We start from the raw sequence: 22,765 nt of genomic DNA, 5'->3' as shown, positions 1-22,765 counted from the left end.
ACTGCACCCCTCGTAAAAACAGAGTCCTTTCAGCAGTATTCATAAATGTCGCTGCATGCTAAACACTTAGGGGAAGCCAGAAAAAACGCAGCCAGCCCGGGCACCTTGTTGTTATCCATCACTGTTATAGCAAGTGTATCAACAAGCCCATATATAGAACATTAGGTGCCAAGATGGGCATGGTACAATCAAAAAACAATGTCCCAATAGGTAAAATTAAACAGTCAATTAAACAAGCATGCACTTCGCATTGCTACAAGGAAAGAAGGAGAACACTCTAGAATTTTAGGACAAGATAGTCAAATCATCTTATTTATAATATACGTTCATGGTCGAGAGTATACAGTTATATAAGCAGCACTGTGTAAACTCAATTACGTGACAACCATAAAAACTTGGTGCTCTACAAAAGTGACTGTCGTGAAAGTGAAAGTGGCGACGCAAGTGAAGAAATAAACAGGGTGAACGGCGCACTGTGAATGAGGTGCAAGTTATCTACAGTGGGTGGCTCGTATCATGTGACAAGGTGATATCACAGATTACAGTTTATTTGCATTATTTGAACCACATTGGTAAAGTACGCCAATTAATAAGCTGTGGAGTCGACGGCGTTTCGATCCACGTTAATGAGGATCATCATCAGGACTTGGTTGTCTAGCTCGGGAAGTGCTGGGAAGAAGCTTGGTTTTGAAGCGATCAGGGGCGATCGTCAATAATGGGTTGGGGGCCTGCCCAGGGGCATGGCTCGTGGGATATAAGCGGTCGTCTGTGATCCGCCAAGTATCTGGACGTGTCCTTAAGACATTTTCTACGTATTTTGCAAGGTATTTTAAACAGGAGCCGGAAGCAATCCGATGGTTCAGGGCTCGCCGAGTAGCTGCGCGTGTCCTTATGATCTGCGTGCTGGGGCCGGAGTAAATCCTCGGGTCTCACTAGACAGTCACTTTTGTAGAGCACCAAGTTTTTATGGTTGTCACGTAATTGAGTTTACACAGTGCTGCTTATATAACTGTATACTCTCGACCATGAACGTATATTATAAATAAGATGATTTGACTATCTAGTCTTAAAATTCTAGAGTGTTCTCCTTCTTTCCTTGTAGCAATGCGAAGTGCATGCTTGTTTAATTGACTGTTTAATTTTACCTATTGGGACATTGTTTTTTGATTGTACCTTCCTTACCCAGTCCTAATCAGGTATATGGGTCATACTCCTGTTAACTATAATAAGATGGGCATGGGGCACATAATCCTGCCTCCACCTGCACCAGTAATTGTTCGGCCCACATAAGACTTGCATCTATCGCCATTAGGATAGTCAAAAAGAACAGCCGGGACAGCCAAAATAAATACCATATGGAAAATGTACCACAACCACTCACAGGCTGCTGTTCAAATGCATGTCCTGTTAAAAGAAAATATTGCACCCATTATGTAACAGCAAACCATGCGGTGATTTTGGTAGTCTGTTAAAGTAAGTCCTGGCACAGCAGGATAAATGATAGATTCAGTCCCGCTGTGACTCTATCACCATGGCCCCATCCTCACCCATGTGCACCCCATGTAGATGGCAGGATTCCAGGAAGATCATTGCCACCTAGCACTGTGTAAAAAACTGGACCTTACCAGTAACCTCCACCCTCAATCTAGCACTGAATAGCATTGAATATATAGTCACCCAGTTAAGAAGCTAATTTTTCACTTCAAGGCAGGATAGCTTCCTAGACCACAGATTTAACATCCAGGTAAATGAAAACCAGTGAGTTTCCATATTGTAAATCTGTCTTAGATCTGCTGAGGCAAAGGAAGGTATAACTGTCCCAGTAGTTCAGTAGGGAGGCTATGATCGTTAGTGGGGGTGTCTCTGTTTAGGCCTATGTGCCAGTGAATATTGACTCCCTCTCCACAATGAAGACAGAGGAGAATGCTTCTTTGCAAAAAAATAAAAATAACATTTGTTCCACAAATGTTCCCTTATTGGTTGCCTGAAGCGATTCTGCCACTTTCACTATCCAGATGTTATTCCACAAGGGTAACCTTCTAAATCATCATTTTAAGTTTAAATACAAAAGGAGAGAGTGGCCAGCTTTCAAGTATGATCACGGGTAGAGTCATCTACATCTGAAATTCTGGTTTCCACCTCCATAAGGCTGGTGTCTTGTTTGTCCAAACTGATTTTCAAATGATCCATCCATATTGTGAGGTGATCAATCTTGGCATCAATAGTTTGTAGGCCCACTTTGAGTTATCTGAGCAACTCCGAGTTTGAATTTCAAATGGTTTCCTGGTGTCTGTCAAAATATGTCTGCATTCAGTACAAGCCATCTTCCTAGGTTTTAGCTCTCTTTAAAGAGTTTAATAATGTGTTCACTTCTCAGCAAGAGGCATGAGACCTGCAGAAAATACTGTATTCTTGTCCATGATATCTTGCAATTGCAGAGAAAGTGCTCCCACTGCTCTTTTAAAGGCATCAGCCTCTAGTTTGAATGCATTAATGCAGTGTCTTGAGGGCATAACATTGGACTTGAAATAAGCATTCTTTTAATTATATTAAAGGGATTTTCAACTTAAGCATAAAAAAAAAAACCTTTATATTTTCCTTCTTAAAGTCATTGGTGATGTCCAGGGTTATCTTGCAAAATCACTAATACATTATTGACAAAAAACTGCAAATACAAGAAACCTTTGAATTTCTTTAGCATTCGTAGGTAGAGGCCTTCTGAGTTTAGGCTTAAATGAGGACAATTGCAAGTCTAAGAAATCTGTGAGTTCTTTAACATTAGTAGGTAAAAACCATTCAAGTTTGGTGAACACCTTCACCAACCTTCCCTGCCTTCAGGGCTGGGAGGCCCATTTTTTGGTAGACTGTCTAACATAACATAAGGTAACATTGGGTCAATAGAATGGGTGGATGCATTCAAATAAAATCAATGTTACTAATACTATCCTCCATAAATTGATATTTTTATGGCTTAAAAGTGAAACGACGTTGCTGGAGTTTTAATAATATTAGTTTCACATGTTCTTGCTATCCAACCATTCTTGGTTGCTCATACATTTATAAAAAAAAAATAGACTTATACCTGTGGAGATATCTGCATAGGAAATATATGAGAGAAGGTAACAAAGATCACCAACTGTAGATTAGTGACTAGCATTTTGCATCACGAGTATTATTACTGTTGTGCTAATATACATAATACAAACATCAGTTTGTGAAAAGCTTCATTGTTTTTAAAATAATAAAAGTGCTGAATTAGATTTTAACTCCAAAGATTCTTCTTGCTGCAATTGAATTTAATTTTCATTTTAACTATGGATGTTTTAATGTAAGATGCCAAATGTTTTCATTGCCATGCCAAGAACAAATAGTGTCAATACTAAATCTGTTCACTTCTGGAATTCTGAAAGGCCTTCAAGAACTGGTTTTTCAAAAAAGCTTCTGGGACCTGCAAGCTCCTGGATAACTAATAGGATGATTAGCAGCACTATAATATTCCTGACTGATTGAGTCTAAGGAAAGCAAGTTCCATGGTGGTTGCTTATGCATGTCATCGGGGAAATAACTAACCACATCTTTAAAAAACTCATACAAAAATCTGATTTCAGTAAAATCCATAAGGATGACTTACAAAACTAACCCAGGTAAGGAACCAAGAATTCTATGATTCTACTCTTCCATATAATCAATGAGCGTAATATAAATGTATTGTGCCATCGTCTCCTGCGTCTTTTGATTGTACATTCCTTAAAGAAATGACTACTTGCTCTCACCCATGACAGCTTGCCTGCTTCTTGCTAAAATAAATGACATTAATTTCTCTCTAATACATACATCACAACCACCACCAGAAATTAACTGCAGTAAAAACAATCAGTTGGAGCAAATGTAATGTGGATAGTCATATAGGCATACCTGAGAGATCCCTGAAGACCACAGAATGGCATTTGTGTTAATTTTGAGAGTCTGTCCTGCAGGGGCACTGTAGTCGTATATGCCAACCGTTACTTGTCTGAGGTTGCCATCAGGATCCAGTTGCCAGTTTACAATATCATACTGAGCACCAACTTCACCATTGTTATTGAAAAATATCTCTGCCCCCACTTTGCTCTGAAATCTCACATTCTTAACATAATGGAGGAGCTAGGAAGAGAGATAACCATATTAACAAATTTTGTGTGGGATTTAAACATATTAGCATAGTTATACAAATAAGAGTCTCTATTCTAGCAAAAGTCTGATTTAAAGTTATAAATCTTCCATAGGATGATCTTGAACTGGTAGGTAAACTGCTAGTGGAATTAATCTACAATAGTGAGAATAATTGGGGGTATGTCAGCTAGGGAATTATCCACAGAAAGAGAATCCTCCAATGGGGATTTAACAGTTCTCCATCCAAGGACATCCTTCTGTAATACAACTCAACATTAATCAATGTAAAATCTAAGCTTCTGCAGAGTTCATTGGTTTGCGTAATAAAAGTTGATTCGAGAATTACTTTCAACTTTATTTGAACTGGAAATTACCCTTAAAGTAACTCGAAGTAGCTAAAGCATTCCAAGCACTATCTACTAACATTTGTAGACAGAGATTTGCACCAAACATTAATACCTAATCGAGGGAGGTATTAAAAAGGAGAAACATTCCAACATGCATGTGTACTGTACTATACACCACAATTCCACTGCCCGAAAATATTTATACTATGTCTGCGTGTGGAATAAATGGAGGTGTTTTACCAAAATATCAAGTTGCAAGCATTGTCTTACCATTATATTGTTTCCTTTGTATTGTGATATCTTAAATATTGGCTAGAATATCAAAGGAATGAACATTGTTTCTAAGTGCTGCATTTATTATCACTGTTAAAAACATCTGTGTATATATGTGTACTTCATATAGTTTTTCTATATCTTTGTATTATTACAAACACATTTTTCATTATTTTTTATTAAAGGTGTTTAAATATTTTAGAGGCATAATATTGTTTTTGTAGGGGTATTTTTTGTGATTTATTTATTAGTCTAATTTTCTTTTTGTTATTTCAGTGGCAGGAGTTAGGTGTTATAGGGGAAAGAGGTGAGAAGTGTACAAAAATTAGTTTTACAAATATTCATATTATTTTCTTTACATATATATATTATATTACATTTTTAAACTAATTGGTTTTGGAAGGTGTATACACCATTTGCGTGGCAGCGCGTGCACTGTAATTCATTTCATTTATTCATTTTTTCTCTTAACATTTTGGGTCCTTCCCTGCCTCGGGTACTTGACCCACCTCACACCAGTGACGTACCATTTTTATGGGGAGACATGGGGGAATGCTGGGTGGTGGAAAATTTGAAAATTTGGGAAATTTGTGTCATCCTTGTGATCCCTCAACTTACCCACACAGACGTGATAAAATTTGTATTTTTTCTGCTACGTTTGAGGGGTGCAGGAGATACTGGGTAGGAAAATGTTGGGGGATCCATGCAAGCCATACCTCCCGGGACTCTCCTGGGTGTCTAGTTTTCATAAATTTCTGTATTTGGTATGTTTCCCTAGATGGACGCCGAGCCTGGGGCCAAAAACCCAGGTTACCCACCCCCTTGCAAAACCAAGCCTTTTGTGATTGGTGATTGTGATACCTCCACAATACGTTTTGGGCCTTTCCCAGCCACGGGCACATGGCCCATCCACGCACGTCAGGTACTATCACAGAAATGTGAGAAAAATGTGTTCTTTTTTTTACAAAGTTTGAGATTTGCAAGGGATTATGGGTGACAAAACCTGGTGAGAGCCATTCAAGTCACCCTATCCTGGATTCCCCTGTGAGTATAGTTTTCAAAAATGTATAGGTTTGCTTGGCTTCCCTAGGTGCCGGCTTAGCTTATGTTCAATATCCACAGCTAGGCACATTGCAAAAAAGGGGTCGGTTTTCATTGTAAAAATGTGATGTGTCCACCTTGTATTTTGGACCGTTTCCCGTCATGGGCAGTAGGCCTACCCACACAAGTGAGGTAGCATTTTTATCGAGAGACTTGGGGAAACACAGAATAGTTGAAGAAGAAGTGTTATTACTAATTGACTTGCTTTGCATTTCTGAGTTCCAAATGTATGACAATTTCTAAAAAATATAAGCCATTTTGAAAAATGACCTCTAATTCACATGCTTGTACAGCTGGCCGCAATTTTGGAGATGTGCATATAACCACTGTTTCTAAATTTTTAGTGTTCCCATTTCAGAAATATATATGTTTTCTGGTACCTATTTTTCACTCTTTATATTTTACAACATGAATTGCTATATACCTGGTACACAATGGAAAACCAGTGCAAGACACAGCTCAGTTATTGGCTCTGGGTTCCTCAGGTTTTTGGTGAGCCTATAAGTCCTATATATCCCCACAACCAAGTTACAAGTGAAAATGTTGGCACAAATGGCAGTTTTTTTTACTCAATTTCAATATTTTTTATTTTTAACTGCTAGTTTAAAGAAACTCAATTTCAATATTTTTTATTTTTAACTGTGGATCTGCACAAATGACCCCTTGTCAATTTTCCAGAAATGTGTAGCTCTCCGAGTTCCATTACTGCTTTCAAACCCAATTCTACCTCTAACTGGGAGGAGGGTCAAAGCACAAAAAATAGCAAAAATAGGCTATGTCCCAGTAAATTGTATATTGTCAAAACTATGTAGAAAATGTTGGTTTTCTGACAAACGTCTGCCTGTCCCTGAAAGTTGAGAAGATTGTGATTTCAGCACGACAAACCCTTTGTTGATGTAATTTGCATGGAAAAGAACAGATAGTTTCTTCTGCAGCACTTTTCTTCAAAAAAATGTAGCTGTATTTTTGCTAATTTTTGGGTCCCGTCGAGCATACCTTTAGAATCCTCAGGGTGTTGGAAGAAAAGGACGCAAATTTGACATGGATACCTTATGTGGACAAATAGTTACAGGGGACTAAGCAAGAACTACCACAAATAGACAAAAAAGGCTTAGCACAGAGGGGAAAAGGCCTAGCAGCGAAAGGGCTAACAACACTCTAAGTTCATCTATGTGTGATCTTGGCCAGCATCAAGCATATCTCAAAAGCCCTCCATTGTTTTCAATAGACAAATGACTACATACACACCTATCATATTATATAGTCCTACATTGTACAAACAAATTATTTTTTTGTGGAAAAGTAGGAAAAAAAACAATCTCCCATCAACTCTCCACTCTTCTCCCTCTGCCATCATCCCTGTTGAGCAGTGCCCATTGTGCTACGATGCAATTATGGCTGTCAGACTTCAGTTGTGTGGGTGTACCATAAGATTCCACAATGTTCATCCAGGCAGGGGCAGGTGCCGGTCACATCCATAGCACCCTCAAGTGCTGTAATGATGACAATGCTATGTGTACGCCGAGAGAGGGGTGAGCCCAAAGGTGATGATTGACAGTGCGTTTGAGCAAATCAAACACTCACCCCCAGTCAACTGATCTGGGTTTAATCCATCATCATTCTTTAGCTCACTCCACCACCCCAGTTCAGACATGGACATATGCAAATCAGTCTGACCCTGTGCCTCATGGGAACATTCCAACCCGAACTGCCAAGCCATGTCTTCCCTGGACCGGAGACAAGCATCCTGGGACCGGTTTCTGGCTAATCAGCCGTCATCAGCCAGGCTAGCTTGAATCCAGTGGCAAAGTGAGCAAGGGACCCACGTCTGGGCATACCCTGCCAACTTTGGGCGAACAAAGTGATACCAAAGGGGAAGATGGACGGAGTGTTTGAGCAAATCAAACACTCATCCCCAGTCAACTGATCTGGATTTAATCCATCATCATTCTTTAGCTCACTCCACCACCCCAGTTCAGACATGGCCATATACAAACCAGTCTGACCCTGTGCCTCATTGGAACAGTCCAGCCCAAACTGCCAATCCATGTCTTCCCTGGACCGGAAACAAGCTTCCTGGGACCGGTTTCCAGCTAATCGGCCATCATCAGCCAGGCTAGCTTGAATCCAGTGGCAAAGTGAGCAAGGGACCCACGTCTGGGCATACCGTGCCAACTTTGGGCAAACAAAGTGATACCAAAGGGGATGATGGACGGAGTGTTTGAGCAAATCAAACACTCATCCCCAGTCAACTGATCTGGATTTAATCCATCATCATTCTTTAGCTCACTCCACCACCCCAGTTCAGACATGGCCATATGCAAATCAGTCTGACCCTGTGCCTCATGGGAACAGTCCAGTCCAAACTGTCTAGCCATGTCTTCCCTGGACCGGAAACAAGCATCCCGGGACCGGTTTTTGGCTAATCAGCCGTCATCAGCCAGGCTTTCTTGAATCCTGTGGCAAAGTGAGCAAGGGACCACGTCTGGGCACACCCTGCCAACTTAGGGCGAACAAAGCAATACCAAAGGGGCACAGGGTCAAGACTGATTTGCATATGGCTGTGTTCAAACTGGAATGGCATGGTGAGCAAAAAAACGATGGATTTAGGCCCAAATCTCTGTACGGGGGTGAATGTATGACATTGTTCTGCATTCTGTCCATCAACTGCTATTTTTGCATTTGTCACCCCGAGTGAGACGGGTATGCTCAGACGTGAGACCCGTGCTCTCCATGTCACTGGAATCAAGCTATCCTGGCTGATGAGGGCTGAAAGCCCAAAACCGGTCCTAGGATGCTTGTTTCCAGACCAGGGAGGACCTGGCTTGGCAGTTCGGGCTGGACTGTTCTCATGGGGCACAGGGTCAAGACTGATTTGCATTTGGCTGGGTTCAAACTGGAATGGCTTGATGAGCAAGAAAACGATGGATTTAGGCCCAGATCTCTGTACTGGGGTGAATGTATGACATTGATCTGCATTCTGTCCATCAACTGTTGTTTTTGCATTTGTCACCCCGAGTGGGACAGGTATGCACAGACGTGAGTCCTGTGCTCTCCATGCCACTGGAATCAAGCTATCCTGGCTGATGAGGGATGAAAGCCCAAAACCGGTCCTAGGATGCTTGTTTTCAGTACAGGGAGGACCTGGCTTGGCAGTACGGGCTGGACTGTTCCCATGGGGCACAGGGTCAAGACTGATTTGTACATGGCTGGGTTTAAACTGGAATGGCGATAAAAAAAGTATGGAATTAGGCCCAGATCTCTGTACTAGGGTGAATGGATGACATTGTTCTGCATACTGTCCATCAACAGTTGTTTTTGCATTTGTCACCCCGAGTGAGATGGGAATGGTCAGACGTGAGTCCCGTGCTATCCATGCCACTGGAATCAAGCTATCCTGGCTGATGAGGGCCGAAAGCCTGAAACGAGTCCTAGGATGCTTGTTTCCAGACCAGGGAGGACCTGTCTTGGCAGTTCGGGCTGGAGTGCTCCCATGGGGCACAGGGTCAAGACTGATTTGCATATGGCCGGGTTCAAACTGGAATGGCATGGTGAGCAAAAGAACGATGGATTTAGGCCCAGATCTCTGTACTTGGGTGAATGTATGACATTGATCTGCATTCTGTCCATCAACTGTTGTTTTTGAATTTGTCACCCCAAGTGGGACGGGTATGCTCAGACGTTAGTCCTGTGCTCTCAATGCCACTGGAATCAAGCTATCCTGGCTGATGATGGCTGAAAGCCCGAAACCGGTCCTAGGATGCTTGTTTCTAGTCCAGGGAGGCCCTGGCTTGGCAGTTCGGGATGGACTGTTCCTATGGGGCACAGGATCAAGACTGATTTGCATATGGCTGGGTTCAAATTGGAATGGCGAGCAAAAGAACTATGGATTTAGGCCCAGATCTCTGTACTGGGGTGAATGTATGACATTGTTCTGCATTCTGTCCATCAACTATTCTTTTTGCATTTGTCACCCCGAGTGGGACGGGTATGCTCAGATGTGAGTCCAGTGCTCTCCATGCTACTGGAATCAAGCTATCCTGGCTGATGTTAATGTTAATGTTATGTTATGTTATATGAACTTGCAACGCGCACGGCTGCCCCAGCCAAGGGGCATCCCGGAGCTAGCTACATGAAGTTGCACAGGTCGAGGGTGTTTGTGCTGTCATAGAAGGGTATTACACACTAACAGAAGAGGTGGGTCTTTATGGCTTTCCTAAAGGGTAGTAGATCCTCAATTCTTCGGATATGAATAGGAAGTTCATTCCAAAGTTTTGCCGCGAGGTATCTGAATGAACGGCCGCCCGTTCTTGCTAACTTGAAGCGGGGCACTACTACCAAGTTCTGTCCCTCTGAACGCAGTGTGCGTTGGGGAACATAGGATGTAAGAAGTGGGCATAGCATGGGGGGGAGTCAGTTTTGAGGATTTTAAATGCAAGGCAAAGGGTTTTATAGTGTATCCTTTTTTCCACGGGAAGCCAATGGAGTTTCGTGAGGACAGTGGACACTGAGTTGTAACGCGGGAGACCGGCCAGCGCTCTGGCGGCGGCGTTCTGGACTCGCTGGAGTCTAGATTTCTCTGCAACGTTTTCCCCTAACAAGAGGGAGCTGGCGTAGTCCAGTCTTGACAGGATTGCTGACTGCACCACTAGTTGGCGGGTTTGGTGGTCGAAAATTTTTAGAAAATCGGTCTAAGATTGCGTAAAATACCAAAACAGGTAGCCGCCACTTTTTTAGTATGATGAGTAAAGTTCAGGGCAGCGTCCACCCAGACTCCCAGGTTTCTTACATGGTCTTTGCACTCTGGAGGTTGGCCGAGAGTCTCTGGCCACCAGCTGTTCGCCCAGGCAGTTGTTTCTTTACCCACTAATAACACCTCCGTTTTGCCGGCGTTTATTTGGAGATAGTTCGCCGTCATCCAGCTGGTGATATCAGTAAGCGTCTGTTTGAAATTTTGTGCACTGCGACCGCTTTCATTGTCCAGTGCCACCACCAGCTGTGTGTTGTCGGCGTCACAACTGAGAGACCATGTCTCCTGGCTACTTCTGCCAGGGGTTGGACATAAACATTGAACAGGGTAGGGCTCAAAGCTGACCCCTGGGACCACCCTGCTCAATGGGGTACCCTTTAGAAAGAAAAGGGGGGGTGGAAACTCTGAAGGATCTGCCTGATAGGAAAGCTTTAAACCAATTGAGAGCCTGCCCTGTAATCCCTATCTCCTCCAGCCTCGACAGCAAAATCTCGTGTGACACCGTATCGAAGGCAGCACTGAGATCTAAAAGAATCAGTGCTGCCGTCCCTCCAGAATCTAATATGGTACGGAGATGTTCTGTCACACTTAAGAGAGCTGTCTCGGTGCTGCTGCCAGTGCGGAAACCATGTTGGGACCTATCCAGAATGGAATTGGATGTCAAATAGTTGGACTTCCGCTACTTTTGCTGGCCAGGGGAGGAGTGATATAGGTCTAAAATTTTCGGGTACGGTAGGGTCTAGCCTGGGTTTTTTTTATGATGGGAGTCACCCAGGATTGCTTCCATCTTGTGGGTATAATGGCCGTGGTGAAGGACAGGTTTACCATGTCTCTAAGAGGGCCCAGGACCATCCAGTCTGACTCTCTAAATAGTTCAAGCTTCAGGGGATCTGCAGGTGAACCTGACTTGATTTTATGGCAGAGTTTAAGGAAATCTTCTTGGCTGAGTGCTGAGATATTGGAAAGATTGGGCCTATTCGGGTCGGCTGAAGAAATAAGGGGATGAGTCGCTGGAAAGGTACTATACATTTTTTTGATTTTGTCGATGAAGAAAGACGCCATGTTGTTACATAATGCAGAAGACGTACTGGAGTTGTTTATCGATTTCTTGGCACTGAGCTCTTTTAATATTCTAAAAATGGTTTGAGAGGCATTGTCACTATTCTTAATGTCAGTGGTGTAATACTCTGTTCAAGTCCTGCAAATATTGCGATGGTTTTTTGTAATTGGGCATAGAGGACCTTGAGTGTCGGATCATAGTCTCTCCTCCATCTTCGTTCGGCTTTTTTGCACTCTTTTTTTTGTAAGGAGAGCGCTTCGTTGAACCAAGGACTAGATTCATGGGAGTGAGCCTTGATCCATTTAGCTGGTATCAGGGTGTCCAAGGCTTTACTGATCCACTCGCAAAACTGGTCGTAGTTTCGGTTAGGGTCCTCACTCGGTTGAGGGGGATTATTTGTGAGGAGTGCATGGAAGTCTTCGAGACGATGCTTCCTCCATGGTCTTTTCAAGACTTGCTGGGCGGTTTGTAAGTTGGAGTCAGTACTGAGAGGAATGGTCATTATCACCAAACAGTGGTCAGACCAGATCATGGGGATCAGGGGTTCAACACTAACGTTGCCCAAATTCGAAAAGATGGGATCTAGGAGTTGCCCACTGCTGTGTGTAGGACCACTCACAAGTTGGCAGAGCTGGAGGGCAGCGAGATCGGCTAGCAAGGTGTGGATCTTAGTGTCATAAGTGAGATCAAAGTGAATGTTCAAGTCTCCTATGATGGTGAAGTTTGCAGTTTCGGTAATCAGAGAGCATGTATGCTCTAGGAGCGAGGTTGTGAAACTCATGCTTGCTCCCGGGGGCCTGTATATCAAAAGACCCACGAGGCGAAGTTAAGAATTAATCTTAATATTGAAGCGTGCACATTCACTATCCTTGCTTTCTAATCTCGATAGATGGCACGTAAAGTAGGATTTAACCTTTATTGCTATCCCTCCTCCCCTAGAGAGCCTATTCAGCGTATACGCAGTATACCCCATAGGGGTGGCGAGGTTAATGACTGAGTTCATATCGTCTTGAAGCCAAGTCTCTGTCAGAAATAGAATATCTAAGGAATAGTTGGAGAGTAAGTCATGAATTTCCGAGTAGTGTTTATGCATAGATCTGACATTCAGCTGGCCCACTCTGATTTGTTGGAATTTGACTTTATTAAGGGACGGTAGTAGGGAAGGAGTCGGCAGGGCGAAGCCGCAAGGGCATGAGGGATGACTTCTCCTACATGAGGGATTATGTTTGACACATTCGCTATCCGAGCCTTTTAGAGATAGTATGAATTGCCTGAAATAAGATATCACCTCCTCCCTTGTGTCGTCATAGTTCCTGGCGAGAGGCGACGTGCTGGCGCGGACGGGCGCAGCCGGGCAGGACTCTGGCACGACTCCGGCGCAGGTCCGGCGCGTCCGCTGCGCGGAGGCATGCCCGTCCCCTTATATGCGCAACTAGAGCGCGTCAGAGCACTCAAGCACACCCAATATGTCTGCCGTGATTTAGTGGCCGGGACCGACTCGACAGCGTCAAAGCACGGCTGCGAGTGGCCCAGGCAGCAGGGAGGTGAGGGAAGGGAAATAAAAGCTTATTAAATCAAGCCTAAGCCCTTACAATTACGTATCTAAAATCCTTAAAATCACGATTGTGGCAAGTACAAACACAACCTCCCGGCTTCCGCCTCAAGAGGGATAAAAACAAACAGCTAATCAGGTGCCTGGCTCAGGGAAACCCCTTATATGTGCGACTAGAGCGCGGCAGAGGACTCAAGCCCACCCAATATGTCTGCCATGGTTTAGTGGCCGGGACCGACTCGACAGCGTCAATGCTCGGCTGCGAGTGGCCCAGGCAGCAGGGAGGTGAGGGAAGGGAAATAAAAGCTTATTAAATCAAGCCTAAGCCCTTACAATTACGTATCTAAAATCCTTAAAATCACGATTGTGGCAAGTACAAACACAACCTCCCGGCTTCCACCTCAACAGGGATAAAAACAAACAGCTAGGGCTGAAAGCCCTAAACCGGTCCTAGGATGCTTGTTTACAGTCCAGGGAGGACCTGGCTTGGCAGTTCGGGCTGAAGTGTTCCCATGGGGCACAGGGTCAAGACTTATTTGCATATGGCTGGGTTCAAACTGGATTGGCATGGTGAGCAAAAGAACGATGGATTTAGGCCCAGATCTCTGTACTTTGGTGAATGTATGACAATGTTCTGCATTCTGTCCATCAACTGTTGTTTTTGCATTTGTCACCCCGAGTGGGACGGGTATGCTCAGACGTGAGTCTCGTGCTCTCCATGCCACTGGAATTAAACTATCCTGGCTGATGAGGGCTGAAAGCCCGAAACCAGTCCTAGGTTGCTTGTTTCCAGTCTATGGAGGACCTGGCTTGGCAGTTCGGGCTGGACTGTTCCCATAGGGCACAGGATCAAGACTGATTTGTATATGGCTGGGTTCAAACTGGAATGGCGAGCAAAAGAATGATGGATTTAGGCCCAGATCTCTGTACTGTGGTGAATATATGACATTGTTCTGCATTCTGTCCATCAACTGTTGTTTTTGCATTTGTCATTCCGAGTGGGACAGGTATGCTCAGAGGTGAGTCTGTGCTCTCCATGCCACTGTAATAAAGCTATCCTGGCGGATGAGGGCTGAAAACCCAAAACTGGTCCTAGGACGCTTGTTTTCAGTACAGGGAGGACCTTGCTTGGCAGTTCGGGCTGGACTGTTCCCATGGGGCACAGGGTCAAGACCGATTTGCATATGGCTGGGTTCAAACTGGAATGGCATGGTGAGCAAATAAACGATGGATTTAGGCCCAGATCTCTGTACTGTGGTGAATGTATGACAGAGAGAGGGGTGAGAGCAAGTCAGATTTGACAGGAAAAGAAACTCAGATTAAACATTCTCATTTAAGTCTGTAAACTGAAAGGCTGTTTGTGCCAAGCAGATTAAAATCCCAGCCCATTCCTAAGGGACCCTGGTTAGGAAAGTTGCACGTTCATTGTGCATCACCCTGATGCACAGTGGCTGAAAAAACCAAGGGAGTGGTCTGTCGAAATGTAGCTCATAACACTGACAGCCCACTAAAGTCAGTGCTTTGTTGCCGGGCTCTGTAGTCATTAGCATTTGTGGGTCCTGGGCAGCTTTCCATGGGCAGCATCAGCTGGACTGGCACACAGCATCCACCCTGAACTAAATCCACTCTGCACCACTCCTTTTATTAATGACTGAGGTCGGCCTGCTTGCATGAACTGAGCCAAGAATAAGATTGTTGATGTGCATTGTCATGCAGCAAAGGTATACCATCAGTGTCACATGAGGGGGCTAGAAGGGGCATTGGATGACTAAGCACAGATAAACGTTGTTCACTCATAATGTGCTAACAGGACTTGACATAACCTAGCTTTCCCCACAGGGCAATTTGATGTACATAAATACCCTTTGAAATGTGTAGACTTTGGATAATGCTGTGAAACATAGATGACACACTTACACCATGCAACACCCACCAGTGTCCCTGAACAACAATCCACTCCTGACAGTATCATGACTCCTAATCCCTATGGAGCTAGGTAACATGTGTGTCACTTAACTGATATGACTATCACAGTCTTTGGCAACTACAAACTGTATGCCATCTTAGTTACAATATTAGGTGTTTTATATCCTATATCAGAATCATCATATGCCTGAAACAACAACAATTAGAACTAGTGCCCATATGTGAAATGCACTAGCAAGTTGCTCATTTGTGGAAAAGATAGGCACATAATCATGATGCACATCCCTATGTCTCCACACAAACAAACCCTTGTCAAACTAATATACACAATAGGTGTCATCAAAGAAACAATATAAAGCTTGTCACAATGCAAAACATATGTAGAATAACTCACTAAACCACAACCCAGAAGTACTACACATTGTGTCTTGGGCACAGTTAGCTTGTCACGCATGCTCTGCCGCCATGTAGACACACTCAACTTCACTTATCTCACAAATGCTCATTGAAAAGCTTGGACAACATATTGCAACTAACATAATCATGAGATACATAAGCCAAGGCCATAGTTCCCCTATGCTGCTGCTTACCATACGCTGGTCTGGTGCATCATGTCTCTGGGTTTATGGACAAACACATTACCATGTGTGACCCAATACAGAATCCAAAGGAACATTATATATGCATGATGTGGCCATTGTCCAGTTCACATATTAGGCAAATGGCCAGACTCTCACACTCTAACTGTGGTATAAGGCCAGATTGATATGTACATTACAGGACAGGACTAGGTACAGTACAGCTCTACAGTCACAGCATGTTATCACAAGCATTCTAATTGTGTGACAACCATAAGCTGTGTATACATGCAATTAACACATACGATAACTGTGTCTCTGTGAGGACAGTAAAACACTGTAACTTACTAATACATGTCCTGGACACACACACCGTTCACATGATGTACCCAAACAAAATCAGGATGTAATGACTAATATCCTACGCATCTTTCGGGTCGAAACGTAGACCATATAAACTTCACCAACTCCTACCCCCAAGCTAGACCAGAGCAGCTGAAGGAGAGTTAGGTGGTTTGCATCATTTAATCTTTGGACTCTATACGAGCATAATAGTGTGGCCCTTGGTTCAAAGAACCACATGAACATTGTTTGTGAAGATATGATTAATACCTGTCACAATTGATTCTGACTATTCCCCCAATCCTACTTTAACCCTGACACTTTCCCTCACTTCACCCCCCCTTCCTTGTTGTGTATGTGGGCACATATAAATAAAGTTTGTTGAAATATTGTTGATGAAATCTAACCAATGAAAGGTAATAATGTAATTTTGAAATAAATCCTGTTGCATTTAAAAATTTGTCTTTTTGAAATAGTTACATAAAATTGTAAATACTTGTTCTTTGTCTGGGACCCTTTTCCCTTGTACCGCATAATTACCCAGGTCCCCTGACTTTACTGGGTTTAACCTTTCCTGTGTATCACTATCAAGGCCAGTAAGTGCCTGATAGGGCAGGGTTCTGTGGTGGACTTAGGGCACCAGGTAGGAAGCGGCCAGGTGGTACCCCTACAACCTAAGACAGACACCATTCTGGCTTGGGGGACCCCCAAGATCCAGACAGAGCCTTTTTAGGACTCACTGGGTACTACATATGGTTTGACAAGGGATATGGCACCACAGTGGCCCCCTTGACAGAGCTGACTTCAAGGAAGCAGCCAAGGAAAGTGATCTGAACTGATGCCTGTCACTCTGCTTTAGATGCCCTGAAATATGTCATGTGCATAGGCGCCCATGCTCAAGGCACCAAAATTCTCCCAAGATTCTGTTTTGGAGACAGATGCTTCAGAGCATGATGTGGGAGCAGTACTCTCACAATTGAAAGATTGAAAGACAAGGGCTTGGACCAACCTGTAACTTTCATTAGTAGGAGGCTACTTCATAGGGAACAAATGTGGAGTGCAATTGGAAGAGAAGCTTTTCTTGTGATCTGGGCGCTTAAGAACCTAAGACCCTACTTGTTTGGAACTCACGTCTGGGTTCAGACAGACAACAGGCCCCTCAGATGGTTGATGCAGATGAGGGGTGAGAACCCAAAACTGTTGAGGTGGTCCATCTCCCTACAGAGAATGGACCTACCGCCCTGGTACAGAACACGCCAATGTTGATGGTCTGTCCACGTTCTTCCACCTTAGTGATGAGAACTCCCAAGAGAGTGGGTAGTTCTCCCCAGCTTGACAGTTTAGACTTGGCATATTTGGCGTGGTTTCCCCAGACATTTTGACTCTACCTCCTGTATTTTTTATGCTGTGCTGGATTTCGTTTTTGCTGGCTTACATGTTTTGGGCACTTTGCCACTGCTGCTCAGTGTCAAAGTGCAAGTGCTCCCTGTGTAAATTGTTGTTACAATTGGTTCTCCCTGATTGGCATATTTTATTTACTGGTAAGTCCCTAGTAAAGAGCACTGAGTGTTCCAGGGCCTGTAAATCAAATGCTACTATTGGACCTACAGCACTGATTGTGCCACCCACATGATTTGGTCTAAAAAGGTAACTAGGGCCTCCCACTGCAGTGCTTTTACACAGTTGTTAACTGCCATGTCGACTAAGCAAGTGCACCCACTTGCCAGGCACTAACCTTACCTTCTCTCACATGTAAGGCACCCCTATGGCAGGCCCAAGGTAACACACCTGACAGGGTGCAGTGTATGTGAAACAAAGGAATGTAAAGGTGTATGTGACATTTCCTGATAATGAAATACAGTGAATTTAGTTTTTAACTATTGAAAGGCTAGCTTGCCCAATAGGACTGAATGAAAGTTTGTTTATAGCATCTTATAAATATAAGAACAAGATAGAGAAATAAAGTTAAGGCTCTCTGAATTCAGAATTTAATAACACATCTTTTAACAAAGATGGTTTTAAAATTTTGTGTTTGAAAATGCCACTTTAAAAAAGTAACTCAAAAAACAAAACAGGGACTTTGACTCACTCTCAGTAAAGCAGAGTCTATATACTAGATGAACACCAACAGGAAGCAAGTACTGAGCTCTACTCTGAACAACAGCTAGTTCAATAGGCTGATAACCAATGAATTATTAGCCATGTGATTGGATTTAATCCATCATTGTTTATTTCTTTTTGATCAACAATTCTAATAAACACATAATACAAAAGCTATTTATAAATATGTGAAAACACCTAAAAGTTTTTAAAGACAGACGTGCACAATATGATAGACAACAAATGTGAAGCATTCATACACTCTCTTGCATAACCAGACTCAAATATACCTCATATCAAACAGTCGCGCCTTCAAACTTGCTGACACAACAAACGTGAAACAAAGAACACAAGTAGACAAATTAGGGCCTATGTCATGACATGAATCAGTACATCTGAAATCAATTCCTCCCTAGTGAAGTGTGTACATTTCTATTCAAAAGCATAACAAAATGCAAACATTTTTAGACATAGGGCACCAAGAAAAAGGTTGACGCGTGTCGAACCGGACCCTTTGTCCGATTCTCATCAGGACCAACAGAAAATCTGAGTAGTTCAAAGAGAGGCTTCAAGTAAATTGATCTGAAGCGTGAACGTCTGTCAGTCTGTTGTGGGCGAGAGTACGTGGATCGGCTGGCGACGTGCACCGCATTGAATGTTCTTCGGCAGAGCACGATTTGGAGGAACCCGCGCCGTGAACAGGAGTCGGCCAACCTCGGCGCGATTGAAATCACGCTGCACGCCAATTGAAAATCTCTCAACAAACTTTGGCGTGGGCGGCTCCACTGAAAGAGCCCCAAAACATCTTAAAGAAGTCTTCCCATTCCTGGGTATCAATCCACGTACTCTCGCCCACAACAGACTGACAGACGTTCACGCTTCATATGAGCCTTTTAGATTGTTTGAATCAAAAAACATTCATTCAGCTAACTGAGGCCATTACAGAGATGTCTTCAGGAGTGTCATTGCTAACTTGTGTGAAATGTAGCGTTCATTCTTACCAGACTCCATTCCGTCAGATATTTCAAATATGCTCTCTGTCGAAGGATGGCATGTACCTTCTCCTCCCAGGAACTAAACTGCGAAGGTGGTGAAGGAGGGCCACCACCACCCATTGTGCATCCTGGTGTTCTTTGCCGCCCAATATTCTGACCCTCCTACTCACGTCGTACCACCTTTTCTTGATATCATCCATTATGCACTGGACAGACGCTACAGCATTCCCCTTGTTGGCTATCCTTTTCCACATCTTATTTTTCTGGCTGATAGGGGTCTGTTGATCTAAGGTCCTGATTAAATCTGGCTCTACCCAAATTATTTAATTAACAAGCAGTCTCAACTCATTCTCAGTGAAACGTGGATTCTTCTTTTTGGACTTGTGAGGGTGACTGTAAGGGTGAGTGTGAGGGTGAATGTGAATTGGAGGGAGTGTCTAAAATGAGGAATCTGAACAAAAAAGTGATATGTGCAAATGGTGTTATTAATGCAGTGCATGAATATGTGCAGGGCTGACAGCTGTGATTGGCAAAATAGTTCTCTGTAGGTCTTCTAGCAGTATTGTGTGAGCAAAGGATCATGGTCATTTTTTGGTCTTTATATAGTGGATTGTTGGGTGTGTCTACTATTTGATTTTTTTTTTAGGCAATGCCTATGCTTGTTGTTTTAGGCCTGAGTTTTGCTGTTTAGCACTCGTCATGTGGCACATAAACCACCATGGTTCCGCAACCACGTTAGATGCATCCTAATCTCCTCAGTGGGACAACCGATGCTTGTTCGTAACCAGAATCCCTAAGGGACAGCCTTTCTGACAATTGCGTTTGGTCCAGACTCGTTTCTGACTGATGCGCTTGGGTCGGAATGGTCTCTGACCAATGCGGTCAGAGTTTTCCCTGCTATTCATCACAATGCGGTGGTTGGAGACATCCAGGTTGAGTCGGGCAGAATATATCTGAGGACAAGTAGGTCGGACGGTCTTTCTGACCAACATCGTACTCAGGTCCTCAATGTGTGTTATGGTATTCAACGTGGATTGTGTTCATTTGTGTGAATGGTGGAGGACCCAATTTATATGTGCCGTCCATCATCCTTATGCTGCTTTGCGTTATTCTTAGCAGGTGTTTTCCGTAGACTACAATATTATTATTCTCTCTTTGTCATTGATGTTAGTAAGGTAAGGTTCCTTGCTATGTGCTCTAGTTAAATTGTTAGAGCTAATTATTTCTTCTCTTTATTTAGGGGCAGCAAGGGTTTCAGTTGTGGCTTTTCTGCTCTGGCTTTGTGTTGTTTCAAATTTGGGACCCCGGATTTTGTCCTGTAGTATAGTTAGGAATATCTGGTATATTTTTTTAAATCATTTCTGTAGATTCTTATGAACTAATGCTAACTTCCCAATCATTTTGTAAAACATTTTTAACTTCAATTTCTTTAACACTTGGCAAGTGATTATGCCATCTAACATTTTGTACAATTTTGTTTCTAGTCATAGTCCTCCCATAGCTTGCTTTCCCAAATATTACCGCCCATGTGTATTTTATGTGCTTGTGCTCTCTTTACTGTAAGTATGTCCCAGTAAGTAAGTGAATAATATAGCCTTATAGCCCGCCGTAGCGGGCTATACCGGCTATTAAAGGCCCGCTGAATCGTTAAAGGCCCGAGCCGAAGGCGAGGGACTTTAACGAGACAGCGGGACTTTAATTGCCGTTATAGCCCTGCTACGAAGGGCTATAAGGCTATTAGAACATTCTGCCACTAGAGAGCAGAATGTTCTAACAAATTAAACAAAGGGTTCTCGAAGCTCAAGGGGATATAAATCCCCTCGAGCTTCGAGAAGCCTTTGTAGAACATTGGAATGTTGCTCTGCGGGCCTTTACCGGCCCGTAGAAGCAGGGAGCACTCCATTGTCTGCAATGGAGCTCCCAACATTCCAATGTTCTAATAGTGAGTAAACTTTATTTGCATTGATTCGTTATATCTTTCAAAAAGGAAAAAAGAAAAGCAATGATTGAAATGCATTTGACAAAACAAAGGAAGAAGAAACATTAAGCAGCTGTGCCATTAAGTGGGTACAAACCCCAAGTAGATTAAAAACTGTTTTAAATGCAAGTGCCCTTAAAACAAGTGTACAAAGTTTGAACAGCATCAGTGTTGTCACATAACATATTGATCAGCCAGCCTCCCAGAGTCCTGAGGTTACCAACATATAGAATGAAAAGGATATGTAAAATGATATTTTAAAGTGCAGGAATGCTTTCTTGGATTGCCAGGCATGTGGCTTGTCTAGAGACCTTCCGAAGTCCTGGTAGAAAGGTGTTTTGAAGTGCAAATGTACAGATCAAACGTTTGATCATGGGGCGGCAAAAGTAGCAGGGCTGTTTTAGGTTCATACATGTGGCTTTATCAGAAAAGTACCAGGGTGCCAGAGTAGCCATAGGTTTTAGTGTAAGTGTCCGTTTTCTGACTAGCAACCTGTTCCAAGTGTCACAGAATTGATGAGTGGTCCCAGGGCAGCCAGACAAGTTAGTGCAGGCATGCAGGTTAAGCTCTTATCGGCTGACTTGTGTTTTAGTGTTAGTGGCCATTCCACAGCTGGTGGCCATTATCACTGTGCCTCGCTGCACTCATTTACTTGTTTGTTTATTTTTTATTCATAGGTATTTATAACTTTCAATATTTAGTCATCAGGCTCTAGAAAAGATAAGACAGTCTGCCTACACGTGTGGATCCCTTTGCTTTTTAATGGGGGCTTGAGGAGATGCCTCCTATCCGCAGCCATCTCAGGGCAAATGCAGGTAAGGTGCAAGAGATTCTCTTTGTTTGCGCAGCATAAGCGACAGCCTCTGCCGCCGGAGTACAGACATGCTGGTTTTTCTGGTAGTGTGGGTGGGCGACCAAGGTAGCACTGCAACAGCTGTAGTTTCAGATGAAGCTAGTGTGTGCAAGCCAGGCATATTACTCACTTCATCTGCAAGTAACTTTTAATGACAGCACATGCATGGGCTCTTTTTGCCAACTCCTATTTATTATTTAGGAGCAAAACTTTGAACATTGCAGAGTTCGATCATTTTTAAAACCATGGTATGGGAGTGGCAGAGCTCATGGATGCCCAAATTGCAGGTTTACTAAGGATTGATCCAAATATTCTTAAAAGGTGCTGCTGTTTTACAACTGCCCGTGTTGTTGATTCCTGAACCCAGAATGTTATTTAATGTAATGGACTCTGCATGTTTTAGTTTAAAGCACCACCTCACTATTGCACATTCGCCTCCAAAATGATTGCCTCATGACGCCAAAATTCAACCGTATCTGGCTTGGGGAGGAGCTCTGTGCTAAGTTTAAACATAACTCAGAGTTTGTCTAGTAAAGCTGAAGCATGGCCGTGAAAGGCCTCACTTAGGGTGGGCAGTGCCTTTGCTGCTATTACCTTCAAAAGAGGGTCAAGTGTTGGACCTTTCAACGTCTTGCACAGGGTGTCAAAAGCAGCATGTAGGCTACTGCACTTGTTTGTGGTGGCTTGGAGCTGTTGTTCAACCATTCCCTTGTTGTTTAACAGTACACCTAAATACATGTATTCTTTTGCTGTGTCAC

The 22,765-nt window shown here is 43.3% G+C and overlaps 1 protein-coding gene across 1 annotated transcript in view; it reads right to left on the bottom strand.

Annotated features, from left to right (window-relative positions):
* LOC147678479 (extracellular calcium-sensing receptor-like) overlaps nucleotides 1-22,765 on the bottom strand; it is a 112,977-nt gene that overhangs the window by 43,935 nt on the left and 46,277 nt on the right. The window contains exon 4 of the mRNA XM_086946586.1: nucleotides 3,916-4,143. Coding sequence (XP_086802712.1) covers nucleotides 3,916-4,143 — 228 coding nt within the window. The remainder of the gene's footprint in view (nucleotides 1-3,915; nucleotides 4,144-22,765) is intronic.

This window comes from Lissotriton vulgaris, chromosome 12 (assembly GCF_964263255.1).
Source record: "Lissotriton vulgaris chromosome 12, aLisVul1.2, whole genome shotgun sequence".
Classification (NCBI taxonomy): domain Eukaryota; kingdom Metazoa; phylum Chordata; class Amphibia; order Caudata; family Salamandridae; genus Lissotriton; species Lissotriton vulgaris.
This window is presented reverse-complemented; position numbering and strand designations above follow the sequence as displayed.